This window comes from Dermacentor andersoni, chromosome 1 (assembly GCF_023375885.2).
Source record: "Dermacentor andersoni chromosome 1, qqDerAnde1_hic_scaffold, whole genome shotgun sequence".
Classification (NCBI taxonomy): Eukaryota; Metazoa; Arthropoda; class Arachnida; order Ixodida; family Ixodidae; genus Dermacentor; species Dermacentor andersoni.
Window position 1 is genome coordinate 11542548 of NC_092814.1, and position 17016 is coordinate 11559563.

Here is a 17016-nt window from a genome sequence, read left to right on the forward strand (position 1 = left end):
ACCGGAAAGGTTCCCCGATGCGCAGATTCCACTTTGGTGCGTCGGAGATCGTACACGATTTCCAGCAAATAATCTTGCGGACCGTGTAAGACACGAGCAGATGATTGCAGATCCGTTGTAGCAGCATCTGCCCAAGGTTTGGTGAAGCCATGTTCCACCGTGAAGTCGGCGTTCGCCACGACAGCGAAGAATCCGAGCAGCACCTGATACATGAAGAAGCGTGAGTTTGTGCTGAAAAGAACGTCGTGCCCCGATATATCGTTATATGGGGTATCGTTATAAGTGGACTGCACTGTAGTTCACGAGGGTTACAATGTGGGCTTGTTGGTAATGCATCTTCAAGGGGAGTATGGTAGCGCGATTCAAAGACGGGACAAGAGAAGACACAAAGGGACACACACAGCGCTTCTTTTTTTTTTTTATACACTCGGACAACATGAGTCAAAGCCACGTGAACAGATTAACAATCAGAGCGATACATTTTGTGATATGTTAAACCAAGCGCAAAAATTTCAGTTCTTTTTCAGAGAGAGCCAATGATGGTTTGCTGATACATGAATCCCCTAGGGCATCAATCTGCTCGGCTTCTATTATAAGTCTAGTGAGTTCGCACTTGTTTCTACCGGTAATGATTGTTGATTGAAAGAGAGGGGAGCACTTATGTTGCTTACAATGAAGGGAGAGAAACCCATCTGATACAAGTTTGTCGACTTTATTTTTGTGTTCGCGCAGTCTATCATTAATGCATCTGCCTGACTGTCTGACGTAGTACTTCCCACAGGATAAGGGTATACGATATATAATTGAAGTCTTACATTCTCTGAACTTCTTCCTGTGTTTAACTTGGCAGCTAGGGGCACTTCCTTTCTTTTCTGGTCTTGTTTTCCTGCACAGGCTAATTAGTTTGTTGGGTGCTGAAAAAACCACATCAGTGTTACCTTGGCAGGCAATTTTCTTTAGGTTGTGCGACAACCGGTGGATATAAGGTATCACTGTTGGTCTTTTTTTCTCTCGGTTACTATCTCTTTCCGCTCGTTCAGCAGTCCCTGATTGCTGCACTTGTCGAAGTATTCCCTCTGCAACTGATGTCAGTACATGATTGGGATAACCTGCTTCATGTAGCCGCATGGCCTGTTGTGTGAAGGCTTCGTCAGTGCAATGATGGCATGATTTAGTAAGTGCGTTAGTTTAACACATTTTTGCAATTCCTCTTTTTACCAGTTTAGAATGGGCTGAATGATATGACAACAACGGTTTATTTGTCCTGGGACTGTAACACCAGCCAGTTAGATCATCACCGAAGGTAAATTTAACATCCAGAAATTTGATCTTTTGTTCTATAGGCACTTCGAACGTAACTTCTAGTGGACAAAGGCACTCGCGTATAATATTACTAATAGCTGAACACTCTGTGTCAAAGTTGTCTGGCTGAACATTGACAAACACCAAAAAATCATCAACAAATCGAAATATTTTAACAACTTTTGTATCATTGATGCGTGAGCACAGGTCTCTGTCTAGCTTGGCTAAGTACAGGTTGCTTAAAACAGGTGCTAAGCAGGATCCTATACAGACCCCTTGTTTTTGAAGGTACGCAATGTCATTTCTTTGCACAAATGTTGACTTCGTGTACAAGTCTAAAAGTTCTAAAAAATATTCAACGGTTGTGCCCGTTTTCGTACTAAATCTTACTGCCCCAAATTCATCTATACATGATTGAACACAACTTAACAATTCATTCTGCGGCAAAGAATAATACAGGTCCTTAACATCTGCTGAGAAGGCCTTTAGTCCCGTGTTACAGTTGGCCTCTACAAAGGCTAACACTTCCTCGGAATTTTTCGTGATGAACGGATCTTTAATCTCGAGTAGGTTAAGCTTGTCTAATAAATAGACTGCAATAGATTTCTGCCATGTGCCTTTCTCCGATACTATTACTCTGAACGGGACACCTTCCTTGTGAGTTTTCGCGCTAAAAAATACGTCTAGACTGTCATTCTTGCTTTTTCCTATTGATTTCAATACTTCATCTAGGTTCATGTCCCGGCACGTCGCAACAGCTCTGCTCTTGACTTTCGCCAGTGAAATTTCCTTGTGTTCATTGAACATGGCTGCTAGTGCTTCATTAGCTTTTTCGTTGTAGCTACCATGTGAAAATAATACAAAGCCTCCTTCTTTGTCAGCAGGTAGGACAGACAGTGCATTTTTAACTAAGTACGTAACAACGTGTTTCACTGGTAACTTGGAACTTTGAAGCTTACATTTGTTCAGGACGTCCACGCCTTCAGAGTTCATCCTCACGCTTTCGTTTTCTGGTGCACGTCTGGAGATTTGCCGCACGAAAGAAAGTAGCTCCGGTTTCGTGCTCTTAGCTTCCATGGCGAACTTAGGACCTCGTTCTAGAACTTGACTCGCCTTTTCTGGCAGGGCAACGCCTTCGGGAATGTGGACCTTGCTACTTGTGTGGTTCGATGGAACGTGCCGCTCCTTAGAAGCTTCTACCCGGAGCTGCCTCAGTTGATGTTGCCAAAGGTATTTCGTGACTTGTTGTGTCAGAGCAGAGTACTTGTGAACTTGGTTATTCGCCACACTAGGTTCGTAGGTGCAGCGCACTTGTGCGCCGAGGTGGGCCCTCAGAATTCGAGCTTGCCACAGCCATTCTGCACGCATAATCTTCAGGATCCTCGTCCTGTGCCCTGCTGAAGGAGCGCATCCTCCGAAGAGGGTTCTGACTTCTTCAGGCAGGAATTTCTCGCGCATACAGAACCCCAGAGACCGGGCTTTGCACACCACTTTGGCTATGAGTGCAACTGTTTCTTCTGGTTTTCGAAGCACATGCATAAAAGAGCCCGATGTACTAGAAATGAAGTTCACGAGGGTTGCAATGTGGGCTTGTTGATAATGCATCTTCAAGGGGAGTGTGGTAGCGCGATTCAAAGACGGGACAAGAGAAGACACAAAGGGACACACACAGCGCTGTGTGTGTCCCTTTGTGTCTTCTCTTGTCCCGTCTTTGAATCGCGCTACCATACTCCCCTTGAAGATGCACTGTAGTGTTTACCTGTTTAATAAGAAGGAGCCGACGTATTACAGTGTCCAACAAAACACATATTCAGCAATAGATCTAGCGATCGGCTCTTCTCTTCTGCTTCACCTAGAATGGTCCGTGATCAATAAATTGTATGGAAGTGACCACTTCGCTGTAATTTTAAACCTGATAACTCTGTATGAGAACCCTCTGCATATTCCTTGATGGAAATTAGCATCGGTGCATTGGGAGCATATTAAAGAATAATCTTATTTACCACCAGATTTTGTAAATAATTTTACTGTAGATGATGCCGTTGCATATTTTACCACTTTTATTATTGATTCAGCCGAAAAGTTTCTCCCGCGGACAAATGGTGGTTCACTAAGACGACGTGTTCCCTGGTGGAACGAAGACTGTAGAGGGGCGCGAAAGAGACAACAAGGCATCTGGCGAATTGCGCAGATTGCCTAATGCCGAAAATCTAATTCACCTTAAACAAATTAAATCGCTGGGAAGGTGGACACGACGTCAGGCAAAGAGAAAGGTGGGTGAGGTTCCTCTCCGGCATTAATTCATACATGCAGGAGGCAAAACTGTGGAATGGCTTGAGAAAGCTACAAGGGCAACAAATCCATCCGTTGCCTCTGGTGAATGACCAAGGGGATACCTTGCAAAACCAGGCAGACTCTCTTGGGGAACACTGAGCATGTGTCGAGCTCAATACACTATTCTGAATCTTTCCTTAACCCTTTCGCTGTCGGACCTTTCTGGCCGTGACGCACCCCCAGTGTCGGCTTGGTTTCAGGGAACGAGCATAACAGGGAATCAACATAGCAACTTATTTTTGATTATGATTGGTATACAAATAACATAGTCAATGCAATATGCACATTTCAGTGTTCGGCTGCTGTTGTTAGTAAACATCATCATCATCAGCAGCAGCAGACTATAACATCTGTTCAACATCTGAATCTGACGATGCGGAACTCATCTCTTCCTCGCATGAGACGCTGTCCGAGTCGAAATCCGAGCTCAGCTCGTGTTCTGAATTGGAAAAGCCACCGCTCCAATGAGCAGATGAAGGTCCCGCGCGCCAGAGTTATCTGAAAGTAACCGCGCGCAAGAAGGATGCGCTTTCAGTCGCCAGCACAATGGAGAGAAATGGGACGTTGTGTGATCAAGAAGACAGAGGGAGATGGAAAAAGGCTAAAACAAAGTTCGAAGGGCTTTACGTTTACTGCTGCAAGTCGGAAGCGAGGGTGCGGCGAGAGAGCGAAAGCAGCAATCGAGTCACCTTTTTCGGAGAGGCAACGGCGCGTGCGCCTGAACTTGACGCGCCGTAGCACACACCAACAGAAGAAAAATAAAAACCTTCAAACCAGCGGAGATGGTAGAACAACCCTTGAACCCATAACCACACGCGCGCGACGCATGATCCAGCGAATGCGGAGCCACCGCGCCACTCAGCAAAGAGAAAGGGGGGAGTGGCAGTCGCACCGTACTCTTCAATACATGTACTGACACAGGTCGGGGCGAAAATACGAACTTGTAGAAAGAGTCAACAGATGGCGTGGCCCGTTTAGGAGCGCCAGCTTTGCGCTGAGACGCGAAATTTTGAACGCACGATAGAGAACGTACCGGTACGTCAGTGACACTGTCGGGGGGGAAGCGCGATGATGTACCGGTACGTCCGTGACAGCGAAAGGGTTAAATACAAAGAAATAGAAGAACTTAAGCCATTCGTACGTAGGTGCAGACACGACGAAGTGTATAACCGGCCATTCAGTATTGCTGAATTGAGAGCTGCTTTGATCTCGTGCAAGAGCACTGCACCGGGACCTAACCGAGTCATGTATGACATGATAAAAACTTGGACACTGACACGCAAGTTACACTACTCGCACTCTTCAACACTATTTGGGCCGCCGGATACCTTCCACACACATGGAAAGAAGCAATAGTGGTTCCTGTTTTGAAGCAGGGGAAAGACCCATCCCTGGCGGCAAGCTATCACCCGATAGCTCTTACAAGCTGCCTGTGTAAGCTTTTTGAAAAAATGAGTAATCTCAGACTCATACATTTTCTTGAACTCAACAATATACTTGATCCCTATCAGTGTGGCTTCAGAGAAGGCCGGTCAACAACAGATCATCTTGTACGCATTGAAGGATATATTCGTGATGCATTTGTACATAAACAATTTTTCTTATCAGTATTCCTTGACATGGAGAAGGCGTATCACACAACATGGCGTTACGGGATCTTGCGAGACTTGTCAGGAATGGGCATCTGTGGAAATATGCTGAAAATAATTGAAAGCTATTTGTTGAATCGTATCTTCCGTGTGAAAATCGGCAACGTATTGTCCCGACTTTTCACATAAGAAACAGGTGTACACCAGGGAGGTGTGCTTAGTCGTACGTTCTTTATCGTGAAGATGAACACGCTTTGTGCTTCATTACCACCTGTCATTATTTATTCCGTCTACATGGACGACATTCAAATTGACTTCAAATCCTGTAACCTCGCAGTATGCGAGGCGCAGGTGCAGCAGGGGTTGAACAAGGTTTCCAAGTGGGCAGACAAAAACGGATTTAAAATCAACCCCCACAAAAGTTCTTGTTCTTTTTACTAGAAAGAGAGGTCCAGATCCTTGTGTTCAACTGTGTGGACACCAAATACCTATCAAGAAAGAACACAAATGTCGAGGTATTATACTTCACTACAAGCTTTCTGTTATTCAGCACATTAAATATCTTAAAGAAGAATGTCTAAGGACAATGAACTTACTTAAAATTCTATCCCATACCACATGGGGTAGCGACAGGAAGTGTCTGATGAATGTTCATAAGAGCCTAATTCGATCACGGTTGGACTATGCTGCTGTGGTCTATAACTCTGCTGCTCCGAGCGCACTAAAGATTCTAGATCCTGTCCACCATCTAGGTATCCGCATAGCCACTGGCGCTTTCAGGACAAGCCCTATTGAAAGCTTATACGCGGAATCAAATGAATGGTCACTCCATCTACAGAGAACTTACATCAGCCTTACATATTTCCTGAAAATACACTCCAATCATCAACATCTATGTTTTAACACTGTTAACGATATGACGTGTACTACACTTTTCCATAATCATCCCTCTGTAAGACAGCCTTTCTCGCTTCGTATGAGGGAGCTTAGTGATGAAATGCATGTCCCACTCCTCGAGCTTCGCCTAATCCATCCAACCAAGCTGTTACCACCTTGGGAGTGGCAGGTGATAGAATGTGACATATCCTTTTTAGAAGTAACAAAACACACACCAGAGATCGAAATCCGAACGTATTTCCTAGAACTCCAGCACAAGCACTCCTGCGCAGAGTTCTACACAGACGCTTCGAAGTCAAATGCCATGGTGTCCTATGGTGTCAAATGCCATGGTGTTGGTCCATCCTTCTCAGAATCCGATGTATTGCATCCGGAAACAAGTATCTTTACGGCCGAGGTGTACGCATTACTGTCTGCTGTGCAGCATATAAGAAAATCAAAACTTCAAAAATCAGCGATATATACAGACTCCCTATATGTCATGAAGGCCTTGATGTCACTCTATACACCCAAAAATCCAGTACTTAATGAACTCTATTCTGTCTTGTGTAAAGCATACATATCTAACCAGCATATCATTATATACTGGGTGCCTGGCCATAAGAGCATCGAGGCTAATGTTCTGGCGGACGAGATGGCCACGTCAATCGAATCGCAAGCTGTTAACCCTACCACTGAGGTGCCTGTCACAGATTTGAGGCCTTTCTTATGAAAGAAACTGCGAAACCACTGGCAACGCATGTGGAACGTGGAAACAAATAATAAGCTCCACGTGATAAAGCCACAGTTAGGATGCTGGCCCTCTAATACAAAATCGCGACGAACAGATGTCCTATTCTGTCGTCTCAGACACACATTTGGCACCCATAATTTTCTACTCACTGGAAGTGAGCCTCCAACCTGTGTTAGATGCGGGGAGAGGCTGACCGTACTCCACGTCTTCCTGGAGTGTCAGGAAGCTGAATCTGAGAGAAAGAGACATTTTTCCTTAGCATACCGGCAGCACATTCCTCTTCATCCTACAATGTCTCTCGGTCCAGAACCGCTTTTTAATACAGACACAGTCCTAGGTTTCCTCAGAGATGTGGTCTTACAAGTTATTAGTTCCATGCATTCGTAGCGCTTCCTCTCTTTAGAGGATGTCGCTGGGACAGTCGTACTGTAGAGCACATGCCTCCAGGCCCTTGTGTTTCAAGGGCTCTGGTGAGACAATAGTGCTCTAGCCAATTTTTGCATCTTACATATTCTGTATATCATATCATTCTTCCGCAATGCAGTGTAAGGCTCATAGTACTCATCATTTGTCATCGCCATAATCTTATTGCACGTAGATTTTACGCACTTTACAGCGACTATTTTTAGGGCCCTTTACAGCCACGTCACATCAACTTCACAGAACTCATCATTCCACCGCGAAATCACTAACACTGTCTTGGCGCTCTTTGGCCATACCTGGCCCTTGCGCCACTAAACAACATATTCATTAATTCATTCACTGTAATTAGATACTTATGCATCACTATTGGCACTTCTATTTGTTATTGCCACACTTTGCCACCCTCATGATCAAGCCATTGTCTCTTACAGTTCACAGATGACCCGACACTTGCCATCTGCAGCGATAGTGGTGGCTCTGTATATGAACTGAACTTCAGGCAAGTGTATTACAGCTGCTTACCTTCCCTTGGTCATACCTCCTTTTTTTTTTTCTTTTCAGAAAAGTCCTTAACAGCCGGACATGCGAGTCGGTGTGCATTTTTTCTGGAAGGTACGTTCAGTGGTCTTGTTAACGGTTAGCATGGTTCTTGATGTCATGCTGAAAAAAGTGCTAATGGCACAAGGATGAAAGGAAACAGACGTGAGTGCTGTACTCAAAAGTGAATTTTGAATTTTTATTGGAAGCCCCATAGGTTGGTAAGATAAATAGAACTCACTCAGACTTGGTCACAATATACCCGGTGTTTTTCTTTATACTTAACAGTTTTCTTTATTGTGATAGCAACTACATGGACTAGGCTAATTTCTGCTGTTGGCATCGCCGTGAGCTTGCATATAAAGTCCAAGCGTGATAACTTCGTGGCTGCACACCGTACGCTGTAGGTGCGAGAGAAAGCTTGCGAGGATGAGCCAAGAAGGATGGTGGCTTGATGTGGTGGCTTCTTCTTGTGCACGCAAGTAGGAGGTGGGGGGCGGGGGGCACTTTAGTGCACATCTCTTCTATTCCAGCTGTGGCAGCTGAGCGCAGCCGGGCATGGCCTGTCTTGGAAGTAATATGTGGTAGGTTTAAAGGCTAGGTGACACGAGATAGCTTATAGCTTTGCTTGTCCCATGTTCTCGTGTGCCTTGTTCGCATTGAAGCGAGAGGCAGCACAAAGCGGAATTCGCTCGCTGCTGCTGCCGGTCTTCATCATGCCAGCTTCCGACAGCAAGTGTCCGCGGTCATTGATTGAGAAGTGTTCCTGTCTGCCTGTGCATGCAGGACAACGTGCTTATTAATTTAGTTAAGCTTATGCAAAAAAGAGGTGAGGCGTGAAGACAGGACACAAGAGTAGAGAAGTGGACAACAGGAACTTCTCTACTCTTGTGTCCTGTCTGCACGCCTTACCTCTTTCTTGCGTAATGAATCCTTACCAACTAGCACAGCTTTCTGTCGTTCTAAGTTAAGCTTAGGCGTACAGCAGTTTATGCAGCTGATTAAACTACTAACCTTACTTCATATAGCTGCCTCATAATTTGCCATTAAACATTAAAATTAAATTATGGGGGTGTAAGTGCCAAAACCACGATCTGATTATGAGGCATGCCATAGGGGCGGGGGGGAGGACTCCGGAAATATTTGGACCACCTGTAATTCTTTCATCAACATCATCACATCATCATCATCACCACCACCATATCTTATGTCCACTGCAGGATGAAGGCCTCTCCCTGCGCCAACCAATTCCAACTAGCGCCCACGAATTTCCTAATTTCATCGCTCCGTCAAGCCTTCTGCCATCCTCGACTGCATTTCCCTTCTCTTGGTACCCATTCTGTAACCCTAATGGTCCAACAGTTACCTAAACGGCGCATTACATGACCTGCCCAGCTCCATTTTTTTCTCTTAATGTCAATTAGAATATCGGCTAGACCCGGTTGCTCTCTGATCCAAGCCACTCTCTTTCTGTCTCTTAATGTTATGCCTAGCATTCTTCGTTCCATCGCTATTTGCACGGTCCTTAACTTGGTCTCAAGCTTCTTCGTCAATCTCCAAGTCTCTGCCCCATATGTCAGCACCAGTAAAATGCACTGATTGTACACCTTCCTTTTCAATGATAATGGTAAGCTTCCAGTCAGGAGCTGACAATGCCTTCCATATGCGATCCAACCCATTTTTATTTTTCTATGAATTTCCTTTTCATGATCAGGGTTCCCTGTGATTAGTTGACCTAGGTAAACGTACTCCTCCACAGATTCTAGAGGCTGACTGGTGATCCTGAACTCTTGTTCTCTTGCCAATCTATTCATCATTATCTTTGTCTTCTGCATATTAAACTTCAACCCAACTCTTACACTCTCTCTGTAAAGGTCCTCAATCATTTGCTGTAACTCTTCTGCAGTTTTGCTGAATAAAACAATGTCATCGGCAAACCAAAGGTAGCTGAGATATTCGCCGTCGATGCTTACTCCTAAGCCTTCCCAGTTTAATAGCTTGAATACTTCATTCAAGCATGCAGTGAATAGCATTGGAGAGATTGTGTCTCCCTGTCTGACAACTTTCTTTGTAGGTATCTTCCTACTTTTCTTGTGTAGTATTAAGGTAGCTGTGGAATCTCTGTAGATATTTTCCAAGGTATTTACGTAAGCGGTCTGTACTCCCTGATTATGTAATGTCTCTATGACTGCTGGTGCTATCTCTACTGAATCAAATACCTTTTTGTTATCTATTAAAGCCATATAGAGAGGCTTATTGTACTCTGCGGATTTCTCGATTACCTGATTAATAACGTGGATGTGATCCATTGTAGAGTAGCCTTTCCTGAAGCCAGCCTCTTCCCTTGGTTGACTAAAGTCCAGTGCTGCCCTTATTCTATTGAAGATTATTTTGGTGAATATTTTATATAATACTGGGAGTAAGCTAATGGGCCTATAATTTTTCAATTCTTTAACGTCTCCCTTTTTGTGGATTAGTATAATGTTTGCATTCTTCCAGTTTTTCCAGTTCTTCCATTTCCAGTTTTTCAAACATTGTCTCCTCCATCTTTGATTAAATCGACTGTTATTCCATCTTCTCCTGCCGCTCTTCCTCGTTTCATGTCTTGCAAGGCCCTTCTGACCTCGTCGCTAGTTATAGGAGGAGTTTCTGAATCCTGCTCATTATTGTTTCTGATGGAGGTATCCTGACTCCTCTGAGTACTGTACAGGTCAGCATAGAATTCTTCCGCTGATTTTACTATACCTTCGAGATTGTTGATGATATTCCCTGCTTACTTTCAGTGCATACATCTTGGTTTGTCCTATGCCAAGTTTCCTTCTCACTGATTTCAGGCTGTGTCCATTTTTTACGGCTTCTTCAGTCTTTCTCGCGTTGTGGTTTTAAGTATCCCTTATTTTCGCCTCGTTGATCAGTTTTGACAGTTCGACAAATTCTATCTTATCTCTTGAGTGGACTCTTTCATTCTTTGTCGTTTCTTTATTAGGTCCTTTGTTACTTGGGAAAGCTTGCCTACAGGTTGCCTTGGTGCCTTGCCTCCCACTTCAAGTGCTCCCTCTGATGCCAGCCTAGTTATGGTTTCATTCAGTAGCTCTATGTCATCATCATCTCTCTGTTCTAAGGCTGCATGTTTGTTTGCAAGTACCAGCCTGAATTTGTCTGGTTTTACCCTTACTGCCTCTAGGTTGAACTGTTTCTTCATGACCAATTTTACTCTTTGTCTTCAAATTGAGGGAAATCATAGCCCTCACTAACATATGATCACTGCACTTTACCCTACCTCTATCACTTCTACATCCTGCGCTATGCGGGGATCAGCAGAAAGTATGAAAGCAATTTGATTTGTTGTTTCACCGTTAGGGCTTTTCCAGGTCCACTTCTGTTGCTACACTTCCTGAAAAAGGTTTTCATTATTTGAAGTTTATTCCTTTCTGTGAATTCTACCAGTATCTTTCCTCTAGCATTCCTAGAATTGATGCCGTAGTTGCCAATTGCTTGTTCACCAGCCTGCTTTTTCCCCACTTTTGCATTGAAGTTGCCCCTTACTACAGTATACTGAGTTTGCACTTTTCTCATTGCTAATTCAACGTCTTCCTAAAACTGATCTACTTCCTCATCATCGTGACTGGATGTTGGAGCATGGGCTTGTACTACCATTAATCTATACCTCTTATTAAGTTTGATTACAACTACTGCTACCCTCTCCTTAATGCTGTAGAATTCGTCAGTGTTGCCCGCTATGTCCTTATGGATTAGAAATCCTACCCCATATTGCATCTTATCTAAGAGACCTCTATAGCAGAGGACATGGCCGTTATTTAGAAATGTATAAGCGTCACCAGTTCTTCTAATCTCACTAAGGCCGATAATATATCCCAAACAACATGTGATAGTTCCTCAAAGAGTCCTGCTAAGCTAGCCTTATTCGACAGAGTTCGCCTGTTAAAGTTTGACAGGGTCAGTTTCCATTGGCGGCCTGTCCAGATCGAGAGATTCTTAGCACCCTCTGCTGCATTACAGGTCTGACCGCTGCCTTGGTCAGGTGCTCCGCCGCTGCTGGGGACTGAGGGCAGTAGGTTAATTGTAGATATCATCAGGGAGGTTGTGGCCGAATACTGCACCAGGGAGGCCAATTCCTGTTCTGGTGTAGGAGTGTCTTTGTTGAAGCTTAGTGGGCCTTCCTAATTTGGTTGTACCTGGATTGGTATAGCCCCACTCGCTCTTGGCATCTTTTGCCGGTGTCAGGCGTCACTCCAAGCTTGCAGACGTGTACTGGAGGAGGTGAAATTCAAGCTCACCATCATCAGATAAAAAAAAATTATAGAAGGATTTGAACTTCCGACTGTGGCAACCAAACATGCGACATAGCTCAGTCAGATAATCTCCTAGGTGGCGAGGCTACCTTATCACCAAGTAAAGCCCAGAGGGCCAACATGCCCAAAAACTTTTTTGATTTATCCGCGATAGATGTGTTTTGCTGATCGCGATGGGTAACTCAATATAGAACGATATCGTGCACTAAAGCTAAGTATACGGGTGTTTTTGCATTTCACCTCCATCGAAATGTGGCCGCCGTGATTGGAATTCGATCCCACGACCTCGTCCTTAGCAGCTCAACATCATAGCCACTAAGCAACCACTGCGGGTTAATTTGCTGTCGGAATCAATGCTTCGCCTTTTAGGCGAAACTGCAACTCTTTTAGAGAAGCTGTCATACCTAGGCCTCTGCCATTTTCGGAGATGGGCTACTTGGCTAAGTGTGTCCATTAGGACGAAGAAAAATGCTGGTGATAATGTTGTTAACAAAAATGTGCTAATTATCTAATTATTCCTTTAGGGCACATGTTGTATTCGTGAAATTGAAGCCCATGACTATTGAAGCCATGTCTGCTTAACAGACACCTTAAGGCTATGGAACCACTTTCGAGATGTGAGACTTTAAAGTGTGCTACGAAATATATTCCCGTTTTTTCCCAAAAGCATGCGCCTAACAATTTGGGACGATCCTAACTAGACTGCCGAGGAATTTAAAAGCAGATTTTGGGAATGGATATGAGTAACTTAAGGGTATGTGTGCAATTAACGGGTGGAAGTGCTATGCCAACTCTTTGCGCTGCATCAGCCTGTTCCAAAACACAGATTTCAAAAGAATTCGTTAAATTGGTGGGACGTGCACATTCAATGGCAGCCACACAGCTATAGCTGTGCAATGGTTAGCGTTTAGCACTGTACTGCAAGCCTAGGCAATCAGCTGTGATGTGTGGGTGTTCCAACCTGGCCGCAGGGAAATCGGGAATGTATTCCACACGTGCTTTCACGAACTGGCATTCTTTTTGTGGGATAGTCGCGAAGAAAAGCCGCACTGTCAGTTGAGTGAATACCGTATTTCCGAATCTATAAGTCGCACCTTTGTATAAGTCGCACCAGTGTATAAGACTCACCTGTTTAGTCAGTAAACGATTTAAAAATAAATACAGTTACTTTGTGAATGCAGGTCACATGTAAGCAATGACATGGACATCCCTGGCGCATTTCTGCCATCATGGTCGCCGCGATGTTTCGTATAAAATCCAAGGGCGATAACATCGTCCCTGTGTGCCGTATGCTGTATGTGAGAGTGAAAGCGTGCAACGGTAGGCTGAATCATGCACAAGGGAGGCAGTGCGGGAGGGAGGGAGGGCGGCTTGTACTCTTGTAGCAACTGCGTAGTTTACGCAGCTGCGTGCACTGTATCTTGAAAGCGATCTGCAGATGCGATGACTTCAAGGTCGGTTGACTCGCGGTCGGCCTGTTGCTGCTTGCATTGCTCCTCTGTCCTTGCATGACGCTCGGCAGCTCGTTCGCGAGAGGAACCTGGCGCCTCCATAGCACGCACACAACCTGTAGCAACTGCCAAAGGATGTCAATCCAGCATGCTTCGCATCCTGCAGCATCCTGCGCCATCATGGCTGGCCGACCTGTGGCCATGGCGGCTACCTCCTTGCGTCACCTGTCACAAGCCAGTTTCCCTATTCGTCACAGGATATCAGTGTTTTCTTTTTCACCGGAAAACTGACACACATGCAATGACCAAGTAACTTCACATTTGTTTTTTAATGTGGTAATAATAGCTCTTCAAATAAAATGTTGCCACGAATAAAAAATAATGGACAGCTTTATGTAAATGGTGATCACTCTGTTGATGGGCATTGTACATAATAGTCATGGGTGTTCTTTCACTTGTTCACAAATAATCTGTGAGAGATAGAAATAGAAATAATCTGATTTTATTACTTAAGCTACATAAGTGTAGTTAGCCAACATATTAACCCAGTTTATCATTATGGTGTCAATGCAGTGGTGTGAAAGATGTCGAGAAGTGATGGATAACGACATTTAAAGCAACCTATATGTCTTGTGCGGTCTTTTTTTCTTGCAATAAAGATTGTGAAATTAAAAAAAAAAAAACTGTGCTGTTGTGTTCTTGTACCCAGTATTGCAGCGGTCTCTAACATAAACCTTGTCAACTATGTTCATTGCACTGGCAATGAGTGACTGCGCTCTTTCCTCTCTACGCGTTGGTAACTTTTGGCGCATATCTTCGGTCCTTATCAGGCACGAAGCCATGGTTCAAATGTGTATAAGATGCACAGTACAAGATGGCAAGATTTATGTATGAGACTGTTGATATTGCTGGCATGGGGTCGCTTTATCACGTGTCATTTTTAAAATATTTTCACTGCTTTTTCTTGTTCGTTGGAAAAAAAGAATACAAAACCTAGGTTGGTTTAAATTGTTATCAGTCATTTCTTGACATCTATTGCACCCTTTGCATTGACACATTAAGTTAGTTAATAAAACTTAGCTCATTAAATCTAAGCATTATTCACATAATTGTGCACAATAAAATGCTTATGACTAGCATGAACAACACCCACCAACATAAAGTGAGCTTTGCTCACATAAAGCCCTCCGTTATTTTATTTCTTGGTCACATTTAGTTTACAAAGCCAGTATGTAACGTCATACCTTTTTTTGCAAAGTCAAATAAACAACGCTTAGTCTGCCTGTAAGTTGAGCTTCATCAAGCTGCTCCAAAATGCCAAATTTGTTGCCCCCAGAGCGGCTCCCTAACACTCTTGGTTGCTTCCATCCTATAGTTAAGAGTCAGATCTACTAGGTGTCAGAAAAGTTTGTACTAATAACTCTTTCTGTAATGCGTCCATTGGGCATCGTTAGTCCACTAACGATGGCTTGAAACGCCGCCTTCGAGACCTTCACGGGCACACTGTGCTATTGGACCTAAAGGAGAATGATAATTTTGTTTTTTAAGCAGTTCACATTTTCCCTCCAGGCAGTGATTTTTGAACGCCTCTTAAGTTTTCGCAATTGTCAAAGTAGAAAACTAAGATGGCCGCCCGGCATCGATGGTGTGAAACGCCACTTTCGAGACCTTCCGCGTTGCTCATGGACACTCTGCGCCATAGGACATGAAGGAGGAGAACTATATTTTTGTTTTTTAAGCAGTTCGCCTTTTCCCTTCCAGACGTTAATTTTTGAATGCACTCCGAAATTTAGCGATCGTCAAAGTAGAAAGCAAAAATGGCCGCCTCCGGGAGCGTCGCGCGTGCTTCGAAAGATCAAAGAGCTCACGATTCTGCAGCATTCGTGGCTGATTTTATTGATGGATCGAGCAGCAGTGAGTCAGAGAATGCTGCCTTTTCATCGGACTGACTCTCAGAGCGACAGCGATGCAAGCCAGCCCGCAACATCGGCGGCCGCAGCCCGGTACGCTAAACTGTGGTGCTTGCACTTAAATTTTTGTTGTGGAATACCTATGCAATAAAAAATTTAGATATTTTTTTGGAGATAGTGCCTATTAGACGGCAATAAATTTTGTATATCTCATAATTTTTGTAAAATTTTTTTCTTAGTTGATACAAGCGTGTCTTTACAAACTTTGTTCAGTTTTATCCCACAATCTTGATTCTGGCAATTTATATCTTTTTATGACATACATCTCATTTCATTTCATTTATTTTATCCTTAAAGGCCTGGAGGCATTACATAAGGGAGGGCTTTAATCCTTGTGACAATGTTAGAACGAATGTACAGAACAGCAAAAGAAACAACAACAAGCAAAAACAAGCCAGGAACAATTGTGAAAAAAAAGGGAAGCATCATGTTGGAGTAAGGGTGGGTAGGATCGGTAATTAAGCACTGTGGTTATTTAAGATAGTACGGAACGATTTACGGCCAGAGATGATGTCTTCTGGGAGACTGTTCCAATGGGTTATTGAGTCGGGGAAGAATGAAGTGTTCATGGCAGATGATCGGGTGATAATGCGTGCTATGGGACGACTGTGGCTTAAGTGGGAGGATGTACATGAGAGTGGATTTAATGCCTGGAGTGCGGATGGTCATAAAAGGTGTGTGAAGCAAGCAGAGATGACAGCTGATTCAGCGGGAGGCAATGGAGGGTGTTTCAAGTGTACATTTTAGTGCAGTGATGCTGGTTTCACAAGAGGAAAGTTATAAACCGAGCAGTGCGATATTATATTGCTTCTATGTCACAGGTAAGATATGGTTGGGAAGGGTGCCAGATAGATAATGCATATTCTAACTGCAGATGTACAAATGTTAGATATGCTAGCCTTTTTATTTGAGGTGATGTGGTTCTCAGGTTACATTTTAATTATCCAAGGGTATATGAAGCATTAGAACAGATGGTGTCAATATGAGTTGACCATGATAGTGATGGTAACATGTGAATGCTGAGGTATATGCAAGACGGGGCATGATTGATGGGAGAAAAATTCATTGTGTAGGTGTGACTGGTTAAGCTGATAGAAGATGAATGACAGAGCTTTGCATTTGGTAAGGTTAAGTTGCATGAACCATTTATCGCACCATTCTGCGATGGATACGCCATACATCTCCTTAATAAAACTTCTATGTGTGAAAAGGGCATTGATTCTGCTTTTTGTTTATGTATTACATAAAATATTGAGTGCAGTAGTTCCTTCAGAAAAAAAAGTCTGGCATAACCTGAAAAAAAACACCTATTTTTTCCATGGTAGGGAAAGAGTTAAGATTCTTTTAACGTAAAAAATTTTGGGTTTAATTTAGTGAAACAAATTTTTATCGTTATCTCAAGCTTCCGTTTTTTTTTGCTTCTGTGCAGACGATAGCAGAGAATAGCATATTGTGACTAGTTCAAGC

The 17016-nt window shown here is 43.6% G+C and overlaps 1 protein-coding gene across 6 annotated transcripts in view; it reads left to right on the top strand.

Moving 5' to 3' along the window:
- Vps8 (vacuolar protein sorting 8) overlaps positions 1-17016 on the top strand; it is a 972138-nt gene that overhangs the window by 181968 nt on the left and 773154 nt on the right. For 5 of the 6 annotated variants that reach the window (XR_008608392.2, XM_055061192.2, XM_055061196.2 and 2 more), the window contains exons 8-9: positions 7710-7783; positions 7840-7890. Coding sequence is in view for 5 of the 6 variants with exons in the window: in XM_055061192.2 (XP_054917167.2) it covers positions 7710-7783; positions 7840-7890 (125 nt within the window). In the remaining variant the exon portion in view is untranslated. The remainder of the gene's footprint in view (positions 1-7709; positions 7784-7839; positions 7891-17016) is intronic. The other variant, XM_055061193.2, reaches the window with a different exon arrangement.